At 48.9% G+C, this 22,240-nt stretch overlaps 11 protein-coding genes across 11 annotated transcripts; 6 read left to right on the top strand and 5 right to left on the bottom strand.

Annotated features, from left to right (window-relative positions):
• Nucleotides 1–32: 32 nt before the first annotated feature.
• On the top strand, nt 33–842 carry N7520_008755 (uncharacterized protein; the record flags this gene model as incomplete). Its single annotated transcript, XM_057142689.1, has 1 exon — nt 33–842. One exon carries the CDS (start codon nt 33–35, stop codon nt 840–842), a length of 810 nt encoding a protein of 269 aa, XP_056991977.1.
• A 1,113-nt stretch (nt 843–1,955) lies between these two features.
• On the bottom strand, nt 1,956–3,062 carry N7520_008754 (uncharacterized protein; the record flags this gene model as incomplete). Its single annotated transcript, XM_057142688.1, has 1 exon — nt 1,956–3,062. One exon carries the CDS (start codon nt 3,060–3,062, stop codon nt 1,956–1,958), a length of 1,107 nt encoding a protein of 368 aa, XP_056991976.1.
• Nucleotides 3,063–3,564: 502 nt separating this feature from the next.
• Nucleotides 3,565–4,410, top strand: N7520_008753 (Zn(II)2Cys6 transcription factor; the record flags this gene model as incomplete). The annotated part of the gene is made up of 1 exon (XM_057142687.1): nt 3,565–4,410. One exon carries the CDS (start codon nt 3,565–3,567, stop codon nt 4,408–4,410), a length of 846 nt encoding a protein of 281 aa, XP_056991975.1.
• Nucleotides 4,411–4,795: 385 nt separating this feature from the next.
• On the top strand, nt 4,796–6,141 carry N7520_008752 (uncharacterized protein; the record flags this gene model as incomplete). Its single annotated transcript, XM_057142686.1, has 4 exons — nt 4,796–4,951; nt 5,019–5,269; nt 5,330–5,775; nt 5,828–6,141. The coding sequence occupies 4 exons, from the start codon at nt 4,796–4,798 to the stop codon at nt 6,139–6,141; spliced, it is 1,167 nt and encodes a 388-aa protein (XP_056991974.1).
• Nucleotides 6,142–6,775: 634 nt separating this feature from the next.
• On the bottom strand, nt 6,776–7,823 carry N7520_008751 (60S ribosomal protein uL14; the record flags this gene model as incomplete). Its single annotated transcript, XM_057142685.1, has 4 exons — nt 6,776–6,886; nt 7,050–7,296; nt 7,569–7,619; nt 7,810–7,823. The coding sequence occupies 4 exons, from the start codon at nt 7,821–7,823 to the stop codon at nt 6,776–6,778; spliced, it is 423 nt and encodes a 140-aa protein (XP_056991973.1).
• Nucleotides 7,824–8,460: 637 nt separating this feature from the next.
• rpdA (histone deacetylase RPD3) lies at nt 8,461–10,572 on the bottom strand (the record flags this gene model as incomplete). Its single annotated transcript, XM_057142684.1, has 4 exons — nt 8,461–9,372; nt 9,426–9,967; nt 10,025–10,325; nt 10,396–10,572. The coding sequence occupies 4 exons, from the start codon at nt 10,570–10,572 to the stop codon at nt 8,461–8,463; spliced, it is 1,932 nt and encodes a 643-aa protein (XP_056991972.1).
• Nucleotides 10,573–11,125: 553 nt separating this feature from the next.
• N7520_008749 (proteasome regulatory particle lid subunit RPN11) lies at nt 11,126–12,357 on the top strand (the record flags this gene model as incomplete). Its single annotated transcript, XM_057142683.1, has 4 exons — nt 11,126–11,194; nt 11,302–11,555; nt 11,620–12,155; nt 12,209–12,357. 4 exons carry the CDS (start codon nt 11,126–11,128, stop codon nt 12,355–12,357), a joined length of 1,008 nt encoding a protein of 335 aa, XP_056991971.1.
• An 803-nt stretch (nt 12,358–13,160) lies between these two features.
• Nucleotides 13,161–14,060, bottom strand: N7520_008748 (uncharacterized protein; the record flags this gene model as incomplete). The annotated part of the gene is made up of 1 exon (XM_057142682.1): nt 13,161–14,060. One exon carries the CDS (start codon nt 14,058–14,060, stop codon nt 13,161–13,163), a length of 900 nt encoding a protein of 299 aa, XP_056991970.1.
• Nucleotides 14,061–14,554: 494 nt separating this feature from the next.
• N7520_008747 (protein translocase subunit TIM50) lies at nt 14,555–16,229 on the top strand (the record flags this gene model as incomplete). Its single annotated transcript, XM_057142681.1, has 3 exons — nt 14,555–14,821; nt 14,883–15,593; nt 15,645–16,229. 3 exons carry the CDS (start codon nt 14,555–14,557, stop codon nt 16,227–16,229), a joined length of 1,563 nt encoding a protein of 520 aa, XP_056991969.1.
• Nucleotides 16,230–16,659: 430 nt separating this feature from the next.
• On the bottom strand, nt 16,660–18,915 carry N7520_008746 (putative C6 transcription factor; the record flags this gene model as incomplete). The annotated part of the gene is made up of 4 exons (XM_057142680.1): nt 16,660–17,078; nt 17,133–17,268; nt 17,319–18,141; nt 18,206–18,915. 4 exons carry the CDS (start codon nt 18,913–18,915, stop codon nt 16,660–16,662), a joined length of 2,088 nt encoding a protein of 695 aa, XP_056991968.1.
• Nucleotides 18,916–19,382: 467 nt separating this feature from the next.
• Nucleotides 19,383–22,180, top strand: N7520_008745 (F-box domain protein; the record flags this gene model as incomplete). Its single annotated transcript, XM_057142679.1, has 2 exons — nt 19,383–19,447; nt 19,519–22,180. The coding sequence occupies 2 exons, from the start codon at nt 19,383–19,385 to the stop codon at nt 22,178–22,180; spliced, it is 2,727 nt and encodes a 908-aa protein (XP_056991967.1).
• Between the last annotated feature and the right edge of the window lie 60 nt (nt 22,181–22,240).

Genomic DNA, 22,240 nt, shown 5'->3' with positions numbered 1-22,240 from the left:
TATACTCACGTATTCTCGGAGAGTCGACAAAAATGCAACCCGATAATCTCCCTTCAATGATATTTTTCGATATCTTGGGAACAATAGTGGAATGGAGATTCTGCATCGCAAAGGAACTGAAAGCCACAGCACAAAGGGCTCTACAAGATCAAGCCCGAAATCTGAGTGCCAATATACAAGCACGTATCTCCGATATGTCCACTTCAAGCTGGCAAGAGATCGCCGAAGAGTGGCATGGCTCATATATGAACTTCGGAAATACCTACGATTCATCAAAGCCCTTCATCTCAGTAGATGAGTACAACCGCATTTCGTTAGAAAATATTCTCATCGAACGAAATCTCCGAGATCTATTTAGCGAAGACGATCTCAACCACTTGACACTCGCTTGGCATCGGCTTGACTCGTACTCTGATAGTGTGCCAGGTCTTGAATTGCTGAATACTAAGTTTCCGACATCTACGTTATCCAATGGTAATGTGAAACTCTTGGAGGATCTACAAGGTCAAAATTCTTTGCCTTTCACGCATATCACCAGTGCAGAGCATTTCGGTGCTTATAAGCCGGCGCCGGAGGTTTATCATGGTGCTGCGCGCAGATTCGGTTTAGGGGATTCGCAATGTTGTTTCGTCGCGGCTCATCTGGAGGACTTGTACGCTGCTAAGAAATGTGGATTTCAGACAATTTATCTTGAGAGGGAGTTGGAAAAGGCTTGGGATTGTGGAGATGTTGCACGAGCTAGAGAAGAGGGGTTTGTCGATCTTTGGGTTGAAGTTGGAGGCTCAGGTCTGATTGAAGTTGCTCGATATTTTGGGATAGAATGGATTATTACTAACGATTAGCTCTAAACCCTTCGTCTGCTCTTCTCTTTCTAAATAGGATCTTAGGCAGTTCCTCTTTAAAAAAATTTTATCCAAAATTGAATCACTCGATATAAAGAACTCGATAGGGTAGGGCTTACACTGTAGGTATTTCTTATAGAGTTGGATTATAACGACCTTTAGGTGAGGATAATTAACAATTGACATCCGCATGGTCCAGTGTATAACACTCCCATCTGGGCGTTACGTTGCACGCCATTTAACAAGTTGCCTGGGACTTGTCGGATGATGTCAATTGTTGTGTACTGGAGAACCCTAAGCACAGGGGTATCCCCCCCAAAATGCCTATCAAGGCACAGAGGAGGGGTACCTCTGGTTTAGTGTTTTTTTTTTTTTAACATTTCCACTTGTGAATACTATATACTCGCTGTGTCAGATTGTCACTTCAGATTCATAATTAATCTATTGTGAGGTGTGGTATTGTGGTGAGTGATTTATGCGTGATATTCTAGTTGATGCAGATGAAGCTATTCACAAAGTACTTTCGAAGTACTCGGTGAGAAGAGGCAATATGGGAGATTCTACGTACGATTCCCGGTTATGCCAATAATCTTCTGTGCGATAATAAGTAAAATAGTAAGCATCTGGTCATTGCAAGACGATACGCACCCTCTGGTCTTTCCGCCGGGGGGCTTTAACGGGCGCTTTGACGGGAGCTTTAACGGTAGCGCACACCTAGCGACCAGGGACGTCGCAGGGGAACTGACCAATTGTGGCCGGTGGGTGTTTGGCGCGGGGCAAAAGGCCAGGGGTGCGTGCAACGGTAGGTCTTTTAATGTTCCTTTGCACCAGGAAATGTGAACAGCTCTCCATACAAGCTAATGTGGCTGATTTCTAAAAACAACGTTCAAAGAAAGAAAAGCTTGCCTCATCCATCAGCTTCTAATTACACCAAAAAGTGCGGCGCCAAGCATTGAATACAAAGCTATTTGAGAAACTGACCAACAGGATTCGTACGTATGAGAACATCATTTAAACACGTTCATTATGTGCAGCTCAATATGTGGCTGTGTAATGATCATAAAGATAGTTCATATCATCATACTAATTGCTCTTCATTATTTTGTAGTTTGACTATCTCAAAGCCGTCATCAAATCGTTCTTGACCGCTTCGATCTCCTTAGATAGATGCGTCACCAGTCGGTCGTGCGCGATGTCCGGGAGCCCTAAAAATGGTACATAGGAACCAGAATCGACATTCAACCCCATTGGATGCGAGCTGACAGTCTGTTGAATCCGGATCGAGATAGTATCAACGAGACGCTGCAGATGTCCAAGCTCCCCTAGGATCACCTGAGCCTGAATGTTCCATCCCAACGCCGGATTGTCGACAGTGTGATCACCAATCGTGACAGCCTCATTGACTACTTTTTCGGGCAAAGCTGATTCTTCGGTGAAGTTCTGTCCACCTGGTTTGCTGTAAGGGTGGCGGGAGAAGCATGCGCGAATCATCGCTCGATACCACGCCACGAGTCGGGAGCAGATCACAGCTAGTATAAGCTGGTTCTGTGGACGTAGGGCGCACGCACATTGTAGCATGCGGCAAACTGACATGCCGGCTTCCTTGGTGCCCTTTAAAACCGAACCAGACATGCGTGGTGGTTCAGACCCATCGATCTCTTGGCATGTAGAGCTTTGACGGTTGCCATGAGAGAGACAATTTGTTTGGCGGATGTGGAGTGTGCGAAGGTACTGTGTCGCAGTGACAATGCATGGAGTGCGGCTTTCAGCCAGACAGGAAGGTGTCAAAGTTGATAGTGTTAAGAAAGGAATCGGTTGTGGGTTTTCGAAACAGAGAGATGGGGTAGAAAGAGAATCCAACTCATGCTGGTTGTTGGAGAAGTAGTCTAGTATAGAGCTATCCAGCATTGGTCCGTCAAAGTTTTCCGATCCAAGAGAAAAGTCCATAGGATATCCAGAGGCTGCACTGTTTTGAAATGGAGGTGTCACAACGAGCGGATCCAAGTAGAAATTAGGGTTGAATCTGTTCAGATCAACGTCCCCGGTCTCAAATGAGGGGTCTATTAACAGATCGTCACCTCCGTGCCCCACAGGTGGATGGCCGGGCTCGGTAGGTGCCATGGAGTGAGGTATTGAATTCCATTCTTCATTGCGGATGAGAGTCGTTGGGAAAGACCCCCACTCATTACTGAATCGCGTATCATAAGGATCCGTGGTCATGGATGGAAAGGGCTGGGGACTATTGCAACCCGCTTTCTGGGATTGAAGAGTGCCAGTATTCATCATTCGTCTTCTCTCCAACCATGTGCTGTGAAAGCCCTGAAGTCAAGAATTCTGGTCACTGATTTACCTCGTCACGGGGTTGCTCTAACCGCTCTCCTGCTGCATTTCGCCCCACCAGCGATTACGCCAGTTTCAATCTAATTTTGTCTCAATCACTTTGCCCAATGGCTTCTTTTAGCGATTGCGGAACAATGAGGGTTTTGCCCTATGACTTCCCTGCATACTGCATGCCTCAGCTATGTATTCCCTTTGCGACCGATAAGCTATGGAAGTCTCATCTAGGGTAGCGTCGCTTAGCTTACACGTTAGCGCTGACCTGGGCAATGTCTTCAATTTCTTTCCTATCTGACTCTTTCTCCATTTGAGCTCCGATTCACTCCATTTTTAGATCCATGCTGGTCTTTTTTAACCGATATTGCAACGCCAAGCCAGTGAGAATATGGAGTCCCAGACCTTATCTGCAGCACCTCCAACTCAAAGACTCAAGGATTCGTGTGACAAGTGCTCTACATCTAAAGTACGCTGCACTAAAGAAAAGCCATCATGTGCGCGATGTGACAAACTGGGGTATACATGTTTCTACAGTCCTGCGCGACGAGTGGGACGACCACACCGATCAAAGGAATCCTCATCTAAGGGAAATAATAGCGAAGAATCCGAAAATCTTCCCGCGAGGATAATACAGCCGACAACATTTACAGATGAGGGAGATAAGCTCCTCTCTGAACTTGACCTATCATCTACCCGACTGGATCAACATGATGTATTCCCGGTGCAACAGGAAAATATCATTTCCAACCAACAGCACATCAGCGATCAAGACTGCATGTTGGTCATGATGGAACTTTTCTCTGAATTGGAGGTCCCAGCCACACAGCTCAGGTACTCCTCATCAGTAGACTCCAATCTACTTGAAATGACAACGCAGACCATCACCGCCACCCTCCGCCGTCTCTCTGCCATTTTGATCTGCCCATGTTCAGAGCGCGCCGAGACCGCGATGTTAATATCTGCTGTGTGCATGACCATCCTCGATATACATGCTATGATGATCGTTAAATTTCACGAAACGCTAGAACCTGAAGCTGCGGCCATGCGAGTATTAGGTGAACTTTCCAATGTGGCCCAGTCGGTTTTTCAATTCTCCGAGCGATATAATGGAGACTTCGGTGATGGAGTTGGAGTACCTGCAGGCAATGATGTCCCAGTAGACTTTTTGCCATCGCTGGGCAACTTGATGCGAGAAAGATTGCAGCAAATTACAAATGATGTGACCTGTTGGTGAACATAGCACGGAGCTGAATTTAAATGACGAGTCACTGATGACTATGTTATTGGTATTATTGCTATATTGTTAACCAGGAAGTATACGGCGGCAGATAAGGCTTGAATAACTCTAGCCAGAGAACTCTCCGAATATGCTCTCCGAATATGTAAAATAAATAAGCCATTCAAAGCAAATAATAATCAATATTCATGATATAGCAAAGTCAATCAACTTTTTGGGAATTTCCAATTCGGGGTCACGGGGAAGCCGAAAACGGTTGGAATGTTGCAACATAAAGTCCCGAACAGATCACCAAGGCCGTGATCTTCAATGACATGCAGAAATAACAATGCTACCATAATTGACTCTAACTTCTCTCTTCCCAACCTTATGCTCAGAAACCATGCCTTCACAACCCAGCATGGACGATCTCATTGCTCCTCTAGACGCATCCTCCCATCTCGACGAGGTCAACAGACTACGCCTACAAGATGGCTTATACGAAGCTGCAGAGGCTCTGGAGACGCCCAACGACATGCTATACCGCCTCCTCAATGCTGTCCGTCCCTCCATTCCACATCAACAATACCAAATTTCCAGAATAAAAACAAGCTAATTCAACCCAGGGCCGACAAATGGCAATGATTAAGATTGGATACGATCTAGATATCTTCTCAACCCTCACCAGCCGCGCAGAATCATACTCCACAAAAGATCTGGCCGCACCCAAAGGCGCCGACCCCCTCCTCGTGTCTCGCTTGCTACGCTTCCTTGCAGCCAACCGCATGATCACAGAAACGAGCCAGGATCTCTTTACTGGAAACAGGTACACCAAGAGCCTCTGCGATCCTCGAATTCGAGGCGGATTGCTTCATGGGTACTTCTCTCCATATCCCTTTCAGTAGAAGTCTACTAACCGCTGGCCTGTCCTGAGTAGTTTCCACATCAGCAATCCAACTTATCAAGCCCTTCCTGAATATTTGCAGGAAAATGGCTATCAGAACGTTACTGGAGGGCACTGTGCCTGGCACAAGGCTGCCAATACGGATTTGGATTTCTTTCCGTGGGCGAAACAGAACCCGGAAATTTTGAGTTATTTTCAGCAACTCATGAGTGTTATGGTTCTTCCTCGGGATGGCAGTTGGATCGATGTTATCCCAGTCGGGGATCGGGTGCAGTCTCTTGGAGGGGATAAGGAGAGGAAGGTATTTGTTGATATCGCGGGGAGTGTTGGTCACCAGTGTGTGCGTCTCCTTGCTAGGTACCCAGATCTGGGTGGTCGAGTCGTCCTCCAGGATCTTGAGGAGACGTTTAAACGTGCGCCGAAGATTGAAGGGGTGGACTTTATGGTGCATGATTTCTTTACTGAGCAGCCAGTTAAAGGTATCTTTTGTTCGTGATGTTGCAGGGGATTAATTGCTGATTATTTCTCTAGGTGCCAAATTCTACTACTTCCGTATGATCATTCATGACTGGGAGGATGATAAGGCAGTGGAGATCCTAAAGAATATTGTACCGGCCATGGCGGAGGACTCTCGGATTTTGATTGATGATATAGTTCTTCCTAATACTGGTACACATTGGTGGAGCACATGTATGGATATGCAGATGTATATCATGCACGGCGCGATGGAGAGGACGGTTGATCAGTGGTATGGGCTTTTGGACAAAGCTGGTTTGAAGGTGCTGGAGATCAAGACTTATGGCCATGTCATGCGGAACTCGGTTATTGTAGCTGTGCCGAAGTAGGTATAGAGCATTTGAAGCCCTGAACATCAAAATTTCTCCACCAGCATGGCATTCACTATAGCGGGGAGATACAGCCTTGGCAGCATTAGGACTCCGGGGTCAATTGTGGGGACAAATCACATCTCTAAAGCGAGCTAAGTAGAGCAAGGGTTCAGTTTAGCGGGGAGGTAATGACATCCAGAGGTCGGGAAGGCTGGTAACAAGACAATACCTGTCGACATGGGTGCTTATCTACTCCATGACGAAGGTAGTCTACATAGGTCTACGTCGCTAGAGAAGCTCGAGCCATAGGTCATCAGATTCATGAACCTGCCTGAATCCTCATAAGGGGCAAAGACATCGAAATCGAGAGCAACACCTAGTGCTATGCACGATATCCTCACAAGAATCGGATCATCATGAAAAAGGGTTGTAATTTTTTTCAAAAATACTTCCGAGTCGCCAGTGTTCAAAGGGGAAAAAACACGAATTTGGGAAGGAAAACCGGCTCGAAATAACACAAGTGGATTCGTCAAATGGACCTCCGCATTTCCCTCCACAAGATGCCTCGTCTGCGCTCCGTTTCCCAGGTCCCAAGGAGTTCAGGTTTGGATGGTATCGTTCATTTTTGGTTGTTTTATTCGGTTCAATCTCTTTACATGACAACACCGGCGTTGGAGGCAATACGGGGCCAAAGCTCAGCAGCCTCCTTACCGACGGGACCAGTGATGGCGGAACCCTTCATCTCACCCTTGTTGTTGACGATCTGTGAGGGAGCATCATGTTAGTAAATGTAATCGACAAAGACTAGGCTTGGCTTTGCAGTATGGAATGAGGCATAGCGGGTCAGAGGTTCAAAATTGATCCCAGATACTGCCACCCCAGCCATATGCACATTTTTCCCGAAACACGATGGAGCATCAACTTACAACACCAGCGTTGTCCTCGAAGTAGAGGTAGATGCCGTCAGCCCGGCGCCAGGGCTTGCTCTGGCGGACGACAACGGCGGGCATAACCTTCTTACGGAGCTCGGGCTTTCCCTTCTTGACGGTGGCCATAACCATGTCACCGACACCGGCAGCCGGGAGACGGTTCAGACGAGCACCGGTACCGGCGACGGCAATGATGTACAGGTTGCGAGCACCGGAGTTGTCGCAGCAGTTCATCACGGCGCCACTGTTCGACAAAAATGAGGACCGTTAGCTTTCCATTTTCCTTGAACCCATATTCGAAAATTCTTTCCAGTCGTGCACCCCGCTCAATAAATTCGTTGGTCCCGCCGCCAAGTCTGCTCGTGATATTTCCGAATAGGTTGCATTGGTGTCGAGGATCCGGTGATTCGGGGCAGATAATAAGTCGAGTTTGGCGATTGGCATTGGACGTTGTAGAAATGCATTGGGCGTGGTGCGTGACTGGGAAGAAAATTCTGGGGAGTTCTTCAAACGTACACAGGCAGACCGAGGGTCATCTTCAGCTTGTTGCCGGCGGCACCGCCACGACTGTAAGGGAAACGTTAGCACTCCCAATCTTCATTCGGTTGTCATATTCGTCGTCTTGTCCGCCCGGTTCCCTCTCTCAAGATCGACATGGTTGAATGTTTCAAGGTGCATGTTCGATTGTCGAGATCGTTCACAATTGAGTTCCGGTTGGATTTGACGATGTTTGCGAAGGTAGGGAAGTCAGACTTACCCTCTCTTAGACATGATGGGTGAGTATCACGGGGGTTGTCGGATAGTCGAAAAGGGTTGGCGACTGAAGGTCAAGTCGAGTCGAAGAATCGTCCACAGTGGTTTCTCGCTTGTGCGTTGAATGTGGAATATCTTGGCGCGGGTCTATTGGTGGAACTGGTTGCCCTAGCGCTAAACCATTTTGGAGCTAGCATGCTGACTGTACAATCCAACTATGCATTATCACGTGATGGAGATCAAGTCGACATCCTTACTCTCCATTTCGTCAAGGATTGAAGTACGGAGTACTTCCATGATTAATTGTTCAGATTCAATATTGAGGAAACGAATATAATTCTCAAAATATATGTAGGCTATTTGAGTTACTCTTGTCCGAAAAAGATACTACAAAGCTGAGAGCATTATTTGGACCTGGATAGATCGAACCTTAGTTTTCTTCAAGAAAGAGTTCTGCAAATGGAATAAATTTGATTCAAGAGATATGAGGGTATTCGCCTCTTGAACGGGTGAAGAATCCATCCTGCCCGTTCCATTGCAAAGAGAGACACGACGCCCCCCATGTTCGTACTATTTCGCTGTCAAACCGATAACACCTTTCTGCCCATTGTCCGTTGCGCCAGATCTAATATTGATTGTCTCGTGTCACAGTTGTTCACCCTTCTTGCTTTGAAGGTTGCTCAATAGACTCCGTAGCTGGTGCATGGGTCCCTGAACCTCCGGCAGTCGCACGCTCTTCCGTTGATGCGCCAGTACCCTGCTCTGCTGTAGGCAAAGATGACTCTTTCGGGGGTGACTGTGCCTGGGATGGCAACAAGGGTGTCTGAGAAACATCTGTGGCAACCGGGGATACTTCAGGCTTGGTCTCCTGTGCATCAGTGGCGGGCTCAGACGGTTGTTTCAGGGCAGGTTCGGCGTCCTCCATCATTGTATCCGTATCGTGCGGAGCAGGGGAAGGTTGGTGGGACGCCGCAGCGGACAGACCATTCTCCTCGCTCTCCACAACCATTTGATCGGTACCGGCGGGGGTATCCTGGTCATTGGAATTGGCAACCGTGGTCAATGTCTCGGGCTCTGTCCGTGGGATGTCGGGCATGTTTGTGTCCATGGCAGCGTCCAGCTCGCCGTCGCCGACTGAAGATGCCTCTGCAGGAGTAGCAATACCACTGTCGAGACCAGAGTCATCCAGATTTCTGTAATTGGCCTGGTTTCGGCGGCGCATAGCACCAGGTTGGCGTCGGATACCGTTGGCGGCATTCTCCTCCTCGTCTTCACTGTCACTCAGCAGTTCACCAGGTTTCTCTACATACTGGTCGAAGCGTCGTTGAGTAAAGCGCTTGTCCTTGTTCTCGTCTTCATCCAAGTCGTCCATAACATCATCGGCCTCGTCGTCAATGCCATCAATAAGGGGGTTGCGCGGCACATCCGTCATCTGAACGGAAGGCGCAAAAGCTGTGCGCTTCAGGTTTTCAATAACTTGAACAAGAATCTTGTCCAAGTAGTCCTTAGTATTGGCGTTGTCCATGTTAGAGGGACGGACATCAAGCTCGTAGTCGGGAGCGAAGTACTACAACACTTGTTAGTTTGTAGCCCAGCGCCAAGTACTTGAAGGGGACTTACCTCGTAGTAATCATTGTATGGCAGCTCTGATTCCAGGTGGTCTCCGACAAGGATACCAGTCTCATAGGCCCAGGTACGTGCGACGTTGCGCATTGTGTAGCCACCGCCACCGAGAATCAAGGTTGGGAGATCAAAGCTCTTAATAAAGTTGACACAATTCGCGTGTCCACGCATACTCAGGTTGAAACATCCCAAGCGATCGCCAGACAAACTATCACCACCACACTGCAATACCACAGCCTCCGGGCGGTACCACTCCATCACGTTTTTGATGACAGGCTCAAAGATGCTCTGGTATGATTCATCATTGATACCATCCCGGAGAGGGAAGTTTACAGCGTAGTTCTTTCCTGCGCCAACACCGATATCGCGGAGTTCACCGGTACCAGGGAAGTACTCGCCGTACTTGTGGAAAGACACGGTCATCACACGATCAGTGGTGTAGAAAGCCTCCTCGACACCGTCACCGTGATGGACATCAATATCGACATAAAGCACACGCTGCTTGAATCGTAGCAGCTCTAGAATACCGAGCACAATATCTGGCGATGACATTAGCATTCAAGGACCATCCGGGTAGGGTACTGATCGCGCCCTACCGTTGACGTAACAGAAACCACTAGCTTCACTCTTTTTCGCGTGGTGCAGACCACCTGCCCAATTCACCGCGACCTCACACTTGCCGCGATTCAAGCGCGCGGCGCCTTCCATACTGCCACCAGCGCTAATTCCGCAGAACTCGAAAAGACCGTCGAATACCGGGCAATCGTCACCGACATTGTATCGGCTCTGCTCCTTGGAGAACTGGTCCATATTGTCGGGGGTGACTTTCCCAAGGAAATCGATGTACTCGTCTGTGTGGAATTGGGTCATTTCGTATTTCGATGCTGGTTTCGCACGCTATATGGATTTGCGCATTAGATTAATCTCCACAATCGCTAGCTCAGGATTTGTAGCAAAGAAAACTCACGTAGATTTCCATCTTTTTGTACAAGCCATAGTTCATAACCAAGCTGTGGGTCATGCGAATGCGATGAGGCTTCATCGGGTGACCCGAGACGTAGGCGTAATTTCCCACATCGGAGTCGTAGAAGTAGGCGACCTTCTTGTGGTTGGGGCCCGAAGTGGCCACGGGCTCAGCCGCCATATTGAATGGTGGTGAAGCGGGCGTCCTGGTCAAGGATTCCAGGTAGTGGAGGGTATCAATCAAGAGGATGGGATGTAGCAAGTATGCGGGTTAGGGGAGACAATGGATATCTCTCAGAGCCCGCAGACAACTAATTTGTGACAAGATCCACAGTAATCAAGCCAAAAACAATTATGCACAGCAGTATGTCAGGTCAGACAAGTGCATGGCGCTGCGGACAAGAGACGAAGAGAGGCTTGGGAGGATCGATAGCCGCGTGGGAAGGAGCGAAATTTGGCAGAACTTGTAGACCGCCTTCGTCGGTTGATGTGCCCGGGTCCGAGCTGCATCACTCGGTCAAGGCATTCACTTCAATACAACGGTGCCAAAGGGTTGATAGAATATTTCATCGTGACCTTTTGTGATATTTGCTTTGCCGTTCGATCACCCATTCCACTCACAAATCGCTATATCGTCGACTCGCTCACACCTTCGTCGCCGCATCGGAGCTTCTAGCTAGGAAGCTATCATTCACAACCTTCATTCTTCACATTCCATTTGATTCTCTATAATCATGGACCGTCTTAACCGGATGCTCCAGGCTGCCCAAGGCATGGGCATGGGTAGCGCTGCTCCAGGTGGTGTAAGTCGACCAGTGTGGCCTCTTCAGTGTCCTCATGGTGTCCATTGATGCGGATTGCGATACGTACATCTTGTGAAGCTTCGGATTGCTAACAATATATATTGTAGGACACTCCCAACCTGATTGATAACTCCGAGACCGTTCACATCTCTTCCTTGGCTCTGTTGAAGATGTTGCGCCACGGCCGCGCCGGTGTGCCCATGGAAGTCATGGGTCTGATGCTGGGAGAGTTCGTCGATGAATACACAGTCCGCGTGGTGGATGTATTTGCCATGCCCCAGAGCGGTACTGGTGTTAGCGTTGAGGCTGTAGATCCTGTGTTCCAGACCAAGATGATGGAGATGCTGCGTCAGACAGGACGGTAAGCTACCCCACCGAGACCGAGGACAGATTGAACGCTATACTGACCCTTGTTCTTCTCCTAGACCCGAGACTGTTGTCGGCTGGTACCACTCTCACCCTGGATTCGGCTGCTGGCTCTCTTCTGTTGATATCAATACTCAGCAATCATTCGAGCAGCTGACCCCCCGTGCTGTTGCTGTTGTTGTTGACCCTATTCAGTCTGTGAAAGGCAAGGTTGTCATCGATGCATTCCGTCTCATTCAGCCTCAGACAGTTGTCATGGGCCAAGAGCCCCGGCAAACAACCTCCAACTTGGGTCACCTGAACAAGCCCTCCATTCAAGCCTTGATCCACGGTCTCAATCGCCACTACTACAGCATTGCGATCGACTACCGTAAGACTGGATTGGAGGAGAACATGCTGATGAACCTGCACAAGCAGGTGTGGACTGAGGCACTGCAAATGAACGACTTCCACGAGGAAGGTCACCACAATGTGGACCAGATGAAGCAGCTCGTGCATCTCGCTGAGGGCTATGAGAAGCGGGTGAAGGAAGAGACCGAGTTGACCAAGGAGCAGCTGAAGACACGATACGTCGGCAAGGTCGACCCTAAGAAACGTAAGTCTGTTCTTTTCAGGCATTCAGGCCGTCGACATGCTAACCTTCTATAGATATCGAGGATGTCAGCCAGCAATTGATCGAAGATAACATCGTTGCTGTCTCTAGACAGATGATTGATAAGGAAGCATCAGTAGCCCGACAGTCGACAACGAAAGATGGTCACAACGACGCTTCTATGGATGTCGACGAGGAGCTGTGAATTTAGAACCTAGAAGCACGGTGCATCCATACCTTGAATCCTACTGAAACGCTCTAATCACGAAATTTCACGTTTCTCTCTATATCATTAACATGAAACCCACTGCTTATCTCGAGAATTTTAAACCCGTACCTACAAGGTAGTAGTTCTAATCCTTGCTTTAAGTCTATATGCTTCGCGGATATAGTATTTCTACCTCAACGGGTGAAAATTTGTCAGCCCCGCGTGCGTGCTTGGAATGAATAATAGGTAAGTTGCTCCTGCAGACAATGTCAATTATATACTGTACTGTACATCGATATGTATGTACATATATCTTGGTCTACAGTATATATATGTTTGTATATACCTTCTAATGTTGGCACTACATACTGTACACAGGCCGTTCAAAAGACACTCGGAACATTTATTTATATATTCGAGAATTCCAACACTGGGTTTAAGCACTTGAGCACTTGGGCACTGCGGGTTAAAGAGCCTTCAAGCCCTTACATCCCTAGAATATCAAAATTAGCGTCGTCGTGCATGTACGTAAAATGCATCCATCGAAGTAGGTATATAACGTGCATTCAATGTTATTTAGTAATATGTATGTATATCAATACGGCCATTCAAGGTTCTTTATTTTGAATTGCTGCAGACAATCTAACCTTGCACATTTGGAAGTACAGTTCATAAATACTGATCTATATATATATATATATATATATATTTGCTCCTCTATCTTCCTTTCAACCTACACATTGTATTTACATAAAAGTCATGGCGCATCTAACGTTAATTCAAAAGCTTGGAGAAGACCCTTAAGATCTTACTTCGATAGCGATATCGAGATCCTGAACCCGGCGAGCCAACTCATCAATGGGTTCAGGTTCATAAGAGTGCAGCGGCTCGAAAGCCTCAACAGGTATCGGATCTTCATGATAGACATAGCCGATCTCGTCATCGTCTGTCCATCCTCTCTCAGGACCCCAAGTGATTTTCTTGTTGGCCGCCCGAACCTCTTTCATCAAGCGACTCATCAGGGAACCGTCCCTCTTGACAGACGTATATGCATCGAATTCCACGCATTTCAAAGCAGGCAGTCGTTCCAGTATCTCCTTCAGCAATCTGCCAGAAAACTCGGTGTAGTATTCCTTGGAAACACGGAAGCCCTCGAAGTGAGGCTGTGAGGGATCACATTCGACAAACACCCTTAACGTGTGCAGGAGAGACATCTCCTCCAACCCCATTGCGTTATCAACAGCCCATGATTTCGGCGGTGCTGTCCAGCTATTTCCCAAAATTAATTCAACGGTTGTGATCAACGGACGGTAGCAGCGGGGTATGCCTCGGAGGGTCGGTCGTCGCGAAAAGTCTTGGATGTAGAAAATTCGGAAAATCTGAGACGAGTAGAAAAAGTGACTGGCTTCTTCATGGACGCGCTTCGATACTCGGAATAGAGCGATGCGTTGTGTGGCCGGCGCCACAAGTTTGGCCTTTTTCGCGGAGGCGCCAACGGCGCCTGCGTTCCTTTTCGCGGTTTTTTTCGTCGGCGTAAAAAGTACAAAATGGTAGACTTGTAGCCGAATTTCGGATGGCAGGTCGAAGAAGCGGAATGAAGTTGGTAGAGACACCGGCTCTACAAAATCTGTGCCATCGTCGTAGGCGTCGTAGGCTGCTTTGGCCTGCTTCGCGGCTTTTTTGGCGGCTCTCGAGGTCATGTTGGGGAAAAAGAAAATGAGATCGAAAGATCTAAGTACGGACAGGTCTAAGGATTGAGAATGCTTTCCATTTTTCGAAATTCGATTTTTTTTTTCAAGAGGTTCCTTAACGGTGGCGGAACAGAATCAAAGATCTAGGAAAATATAAGGAATGTGTCCACACATACGGAGCTGCAACATCAAAGGTTACCCTATGCTGCGGCTCTTGGAAGTGGGATCAGAAGAGAAACTCCCTTGGTCTCCCCAGCTATTTCAACCAAGCATGCATATAAAAAGAGCGTACTCGGTCAAATTAATGACTGGGTGAACTTTCATGGGGAGGAAAAGAAAAGGAAGGAAGAAAAACGAAGAGGAAAGATAATAAATGAGAATTGCGTCATTGGATTCTGTGGGTCACCGGACCATCACGCGCTCCGACTTTTCTACCCGGGAAACTCGTCCCAGTGATCTACTTAGAGAGATGAGTGCATCTGTCTCTCATTAATTTTCCAATCATGTTGAGTCGCGCCGTCTTACCTCTAACGAGGCCTAATGTCCTCGCCTCTGCCTCCCGGGCTTCACGGGTTCCACGAGTTTCCGCCCTGTCTCTTCAGCAACCCCGGTGGTACGCCAAGGGCAAGGGTACACCATATGAACTTCCCAAATCGCAGGAGCCCGAGTCGAGAATAACCAAGTCGACCTCGAAGAATCAGTCTGAATCAGAGCAGTCCGATCTTGACAACAAGTCTAAGCCGGAGATTGACGCGGCCGAGTCAAACACCGTGAGATCCATACTTGCCATGTAGGAATCATGAATATCCATCTGACCGCAGTTTCTTTTAGCCCGAAACCGAACAGATTCCCAACAAACCTCTCCCTGACTTGACCCAAGGTATTCCGTCGACGTTATTTGCCGAGCTGGAAGGCCGCAAGAAAGGCACATCACACCTGAACATCACAGAGGACCACACCCAATCCGAGGAATACAGTGAAGATGGCCGGGGTGGTGGTGATATCCCCAAGGGTGGATACGAGACCTCTCTGGACCGCCGGAAGGCCCGCATGGCCAACATCATGTACGCAGTGATGCTGGCTGCCGGTATTGCCGGTTTGGGCTACTTGGGTCGCAACTGGGAAACCGAGGAAGAACAGCGTGCTCACGCCGACCAGCCATCGGGCTGGGCCCCAGGTCTCTGGTGGAGCCGCACCAAGGCCCGCATGGGAGACCTTACCAGCTACTACAAAGACCCGGCGTTCCCCCAACTGCTTCCCGATGAGGACCCTACCATGCGCCAACCTTACACACTTGTCCTCAGTATGGAGGATCTGCTCGTTCACAGCGAGTGGAGCCGTGAACACGGATGGCGTGTGGCTAAGCGTCCTGGCGTGGACTACTTCCTTCGCTACCTCAACCAGTACTACGAGCTTGTTCTGTTCACCACCGTGCCCAGCATGATGGCCGACCAGGTTCTCCGCAAACTCGACCCCTACCGTATTATTCGCTGGCCCCTCTTCCGTGAGGCCACCCGCTACAAGGACGGAGAGTACATCAAGGTATGGCTTGAACCAGGCTTTTTGTTCTGACTGCATGCTCACAAATACTAGGATCTTTCTTACTTGAACCGTGACCTATCCAAGGTTATCCTCATCGACACCAAGGAGGAGCATGCTCGCCTGCAACCTGAGAACGCTGTTATTTTGGACAAGTGGACCGGTGACCCCAAGGACAAGACGCTGGTCGCCCTGATTCCGTTCCTGGAGTACATGGCCGGTATGGGTGTGGAGGATGTGCGCCCTGTGCTGAAGTCATTCGAGGGTAGCCAGATCCCCATCGAGTTCGCCAAGCGTGAGAAGGCCATGCGTGAGCGCTTTGAGAAGGAGCTTAGCGAGGAGAAGAAGAAGAAGCCCTCCATTAGCATGGGCAGCGTTGCTTCCGCTCTTGGACTGAAGTCTACTCGTACCATGGACGGCGAGGTCTCGGCTTCCGAGGGTCTGGCCCAGGGTAAGATGCTGTGGGATCAGATCCGCGAGCGTGGTCAAAAGAACTACGAGCTCATCGATCGTGAGATCCGTGAGAACGGCGAGAAGTGGCTTGCTGAGATGGCCGCTGAAGAAGAGAAGGCTCGCCAAGAGCAAATGCAGAACATGAAGGGCTCTTTGACTGGCATGTTCGGTGCTGGCAAGCAGTAATTTGCTGTCATTCTATCATGCCCTCATATAAGGCGGAGAAAGCCTTCCTTTTGCTTTATTTAACCTGATTTATCTCTCCCAACTCATCGTCCACGGGGTTTGTGTTTTTTGTCATTTATGGGCAAGGAGCGGGTCATTAGATGATTTGGTTTCGTTCTGAGCATTCATTTCCGGAACGACTGTAAAATAGCGTTTGGTGTCCGATCTACTTGTTTGATTCTCAATGTACATTTTAAAAATTGGTCAGATGCTTTAATATGAAGAAACTGAGACTGATGGAAAGTGTTTTCCTGCACAGGTTGGGGTAGTGCTGGACCCTGGGTATATACATTGTGTTGAAATAAAGTACACGTCCGATTACCAACCAAAAAGACACCAAAAATCAACCATAGAATGCAGATGGAAAGGAATCTTGAAAACAATATGCCAACTAAGACAGGTTGACATCTTGGAAAACAGACACATCCCAGATACCTGTCATATCAAAGGGGAAGCCATCCATTGTGCCAAACGTATTGGATATAGACATCATATCATCGACGATATCGTTGTTTGTTTGTGTCTCCGGTAGTGAGATTGCAGCTGGGTTGACCAGTCCGTTATCAGCCATGGAGGCACTCAATGGCTGGTCCATCGTGGAGCTAGTACCAGGAAGACGATGCATGATTCGTTCGCAGTGGTCAAGGCACATATCAGCCACATCCCAGTCTTCTTCTTCCCGGACTCGACGAAGAACGGCACGCAGAGTCTCGACGTTGGCGAGACAGGAACGGGCAACCTCAGCGTCATTGGTTTCGAGAGCACATCGGACAAGGAGAGTGGCGGTGGAAGTTAGGTGAAAGGCGCTATCTGTAGGGATTGTAAGTATTGTACGCATGTCAATAATGGTGAATTTGCACGTACATGGTAGCCAAAATTCCTTGAAGTTCTCTTTTCGGAGAGATGTGATGAAGCGTACGATCTCCTCTGCTGATCGTCGGCATTCGGTTTTAAAGTAGCGACGAGCTTCCGGGTTATCTATTTCTGCATTGTTGACCTCCTAAATCCATGTTAGCAGACTCCAAGAAATCAAGGTAGGGCAAGTCTTACATTCAACTCCACACGGCTCACAAGCATCTTGACTGCCAAAAATGCTAGCTGTAGACTGCTTGATGCAGAAACTTGTTCACCACGGGCGTTATTGTCTGGCGATCTCAGCCAGTCGGGAAGGGAATCTTCCCATAAATCCAACTCCGTTCGAATTTGTCTGATCTGTTTGGAGGTCTCACGCGCCAACTTGGCTTTGAGTCCATATACAAGGGGTAAAAGCTCGCCCAAGATCTCCGTCAATTTACACAAGGCAATGTGACAATGTGCCGCTCTCACACGCTCTGTAGTGCGAATGCTTGCGGGCACTAAACTGTCAACAGTGGGAAGAGGAACATCGTATTGAGTCTTGGAGATCTGCGGAGGCACACCATGACCAAAACTACCCCAACGATCGTGGATCACTACTCCCCACCAGAGTCGAATTCGTTGATTCTTTTCCTGCTCGGAGAGCTTCCACAAACATGGATCTCGATTCAAACCAAGGCAATTGGCCAGAGAAAGCATACGACCACAGCTAATGGCATTCCCTGTCATTGAGAAGATTGGTCGTCCCGTCAAATCAATCAGTGCGGCACTAATCGTGGACAATCCAGGCGCAGAAAACTCCTCGTGCAAGGCCGCAACGGTCATGTTCACGGCGTATCGTACGTCTGGCTTCGGATGGCACGCTAGCTTCGGTGTATGCTTCCAATAAACAAGGGACATTGAATAAACCTGGCATATAAGCGAGGCTGGGGGGTCCTCCATATCTTCGGTGATATAAGACTCCCAAAAGGCTTCACCATCGAAGATAGGAAATGCGGTGTTGAATCGGTCGATAAATCTATAAAGATCAAAAAATGATTAGCCCTCACTGGACACCGCTGTAGGGTTGCACTAAATCTTACAGTCTCACAAGGTCATGTTTAAACGGACCAAGGATTTGTTCTAGAATCTCTTTTTGATTCTCACCCGGTGGAACCCCCATACGCATACCCATTCTCCGCCTTGAGATAGTAGTGTAGAGCACGGGCTTCCTAGGATCACTCGAATAAATATTGTATGGGTGGCTCTTAGGTTCTTCGGAAAGACTCGATCGTTCAGGAGGCATGTGCTTCTCAATGACCTGCGCATCTTCTGCTATCATTGGTCCGACAATAAGGACTGATTCGTTGTGCCGATCATCGTTATATCCTTTGCGTCGCGATTCACTTCCGCGATGTCCAGAGGTGGAACTGGTATCCTGGGGGCTTGGCCCATTGGTAGACTGGCGTGTCAGAATATGAGGGCCGGAGGTGGGCGAACTGTCGGGGCTTCGCTTGCGCTTGTGCCCGGACACGGGTTCGACCGGCTGGGCTCCCGACCACGACGGTTTCGATTCCGAGGGGCCCAGCACTGAGTTATCCGCGGAGGTTTCTTCTTGATAGTGACAATCGGCACCCTGCACACGACATAGAAGACAAGATTGTCCGGGAATGTCAACAGTACATCGGGACTTGCGCTTGCGACAGAGATCACAGGCGCGGACTTTGTGGGAGCGGTAGGGTCGCGCACCGGCATTGAAACCGGGCGACGGTAACTTGGAGGAGGGATTGACTTGAATGGCTGCGGGCGACATGATGCGCGAGCCCTAGAGATTGCAGGAGAGAGGGTAATGATTTGAGGAAAAAATCTGGGGAAAACGATCCGGGGACGTTTCGGAGGCGGCCGATCTTAGTAGCTCAGAATGAGGGGTACGACCCGGCCGAATGCGACAAGCATTGAGTATCGATTGGTTGAAGGAGCGCAGCCTTGACTCAAGAAGATTAGTTATGCTTTCATAGTTTTGCTGATCATCTACATCTGGTTTCCAAATTGTAGTTTTAGTCTGATAAAGCAAAGATAAGGCAATACACCAAAACGAGACAGAAAAAAAAATCAAGCTAAACTGGATGCGGGGCGCTGAGTCATCACCACGTGCCCACTCTATTTATATCCAATGATCGACGACAACATGGAGGAGGTTGGGATGCACCGCCACTGTTGCAGGGTAACTCCATCTTGGGCGCCCGCGCCAATTCCGCAGGTCGGAAGTCGTTGGCTATCATGGAGGATGTCTCCTCCCCAAAAGCGCGCGCCTTTGACCGGTTGCCCCCATCTGTAATTGAGCAGTACGTGTTTCTTTTTGAGGTTCGCCTATGTGGCCAGACGAACCCCATTTTGGCTGACGCTCCCTGTCTAGCATTCTTTATGCCACAGATGCCAACACCTTTGCATCATTGGCCCTTCTGAACCATCAATGGAGGCAAATATCAGAGTCTTCTGCACTCTATGCACATCACTTATCTAAATGCCCTTCATTTCTTTGGTCACGCGGGGCTCTTTCCCCGCCGAGCGAGACCGACAGCTTACATGACCTCAAACGTCAATTTATCGAAGAAATCCGTCGGAATGCCTTCGACGTATTTCTCCGTCCTCGTAAAACCTTGGTGCGCTTGATCTCGAGTTCTATGAGCTCTTCCACCGCCTTTCCCCAGGGCGAAGTCTTTCGTTTTTCATTCTCGGCCAATGGCCACATGGTGCTCTGTATCAGTTCATCTCGGATTATTGTGCTAGAACTGAATGGTGACCCAGTCTCTGTTAAACATGAGCTGCAAACCCCCCGGCGACCACTCGGTGCCACCATCTTGGATGATGGGTCACTGCTTGCAGTCTTATCTGAGTCCTACCGAGTGAATATCTACAGGCTCTCTAATGGTCAAGCTAAACGGGTCCAGTCGATCATTGTAAATGATGCCCCGCGTGACTTGGCATTTTCACCAACAGGCAGCGTACTGGCCCTATCATTTGAAGACAACATTGAAGTCCATGCAGTGGGAGAAGAAACTTTGACCACCGAGCGTCGCGCAGCACGATGTCTGCGTGTGGATGCGCTTTCTTTCACCCCGGATGGATCCATGTTGCTTGGATCTTCAATGGATCACGAGCTGGATGGCATTGTGGCTATCACGGCTCCTTTCTATACCGAAACTGGGACCGATGCAGCACCAGAGGAAGTTGAAATGCGAATGTGGACAACACAAATTCTCTTTCCTGAGACGGTTCGTGGACTCACTCATGCTTGTCTCATTCCAGAGCATGATGAAGGGGATGATAGCTGGATTCTCGGATATGATATTCAATTGGCAGCATTCCGAGCAATCAGAGCCAACAACGTGGAGGCAGGTGGGGTATACTTTTCCAGTCCATTTTTGGTGGAAGAAACAAGAGAAATGTTGCCCGCGATGCTTCCCACTATTGATAGTGCTGGTGAACTAGCAGCTTTAGGATACCAGGACTCTGAAGTATGGCTGTATGCAATCCCCAAGCGTCTTGACATTCCTCTTACAGATACAACTCCCGATGGAACACCGAGAATTATTACCCGTATGGGGGGTCTCCATCATTATTCCAGCTCTGAAATACCTCGTGATAACTTGGTGCAACTGGAGAAACTAGTTCAACAATCGAAAGCCTTGATTCGTGGCCGCCGTGTGACTGAAATGCATGGTATCACATCAACTCGTTGGGTACATTCGGCATCATCTGTAAAGCCTAGGCGCCGTCTTGTTTGTGTGGCCCCTGGTGGTGTGCGCCCTCAATCATTTGGCGAGGAGGATGTTCCCGTGGACGGCGGAAGGATCCTTCTTTTAGACTTTCAAAGATCGACCACCGACGGCGAGGAAATGGAGATTGACATCGAAGTTGGAGAAACGGAATCAATGATGCTACTTGAGCCAGACTTTTCCCTAGATACAGAAGTCGAGTTGCAAAGAAGACGCACACGATTAGTCCGTCATGATACAGATGCGACAGCCACTGGTCTCCGCCCTCGGCCATCAACGAGAACGATCCCGGTCCTTGACCCCCAACGGCGAAACAGCCTAGCAGTACCCCTCGTACTAAACGGGGCGAGTTCAAATGGCGTTGTTGATGTTCCATATGATAATCAACAACCTCGTTCTGAAGATACACTTCATCGGGCCGCCACAGCCGCGGCATCAACGCGAGGGCGGTATGATCCACGCTATCGCAATACACCCAACCATCGCTATGTTCCTCATGAAAGTGATGCAGACAACTGGGTTCCGCCACCCCCACCTTATAAGCGCGAGCCTGATGCACCGTTGCCAAATCACTTGCAGGAGACTCTTATGCCGAGACTGTCTATACCTCAACATCATCGCGATCTATCTACTCCAAACTCTTGGAATCCATCCAGCAACCAGGTCCAAAGGGCGCACACAGCTCGGATTCCACGACAAAGCCTATCAGACCGTCCACGACCCCAATCCGCTATCATTCAGCGATTAGGAACGCTTACCGGCAACATTCGGTCGGGGAGAAGCAGAAGGGGCTCTTCAGGCGCCGCAGAGGCGATGAACACAGAACAACAACCCACTGTTCCACCTGTTCCAGCTATACCCCCACTGCCAGCTCATTTGTCCGCTGCTCGTCCAAGCACAGCAGTGTCCCCAGTTATTCCAATCACCACAGGTCAAATGCCGTCACTGCAACCGCTTCCAACACTAGCCGTTCATACTGCAGAACAACTGAGGGATCCTGACCTGCCAATACCACCCTTGGGGGCAACGATGCTTGGAGAGAACTATTTCTCATATGCCGTGTCATCTCCAAATCTTCTGCACATTCCGCAGCCCCATGGGAATGGGCTGGATCTTGACGCAGAGGATGAGGACCAGATACCCGCAAGACAGAGGTCTTTCCGGCGAAGGGTCTCTACCGAGCCTACGAGCTTGCCGCCGCCAGAGAATGAAGAGTGGCGGAGGCGCATCCAGGATTGGAACGAACACACCATTCGAGAACGAGGTCGAAAGCGAAGAAATAAGTGCATGGTCATGTAGCGTTGTCTTTCCCTTTCTGTCCTTTAAGAGACTACAATACCCCCGCTCAAAAAATCTGAA

This window comes from Penicillium odoratum, assembly GCF_028828045.1.
Source record: "Penicillium odoratum strain IBT 22623 chromosome Unknown utg000006l_segment0_segment0, whole genome shotgun sequence".
In the NCBI taxonomy this organism is placed as follows: domain Eukaryota; kingdom Fungi; phylum Ascomycota; class Eurotiomycetes; order Eurotiales; family Aspergillaceae; genus Penicillium; species Penicillium odoratum.
This window is presented reverse-complemented; position numbering and strand designations above follow the sequence as displayed.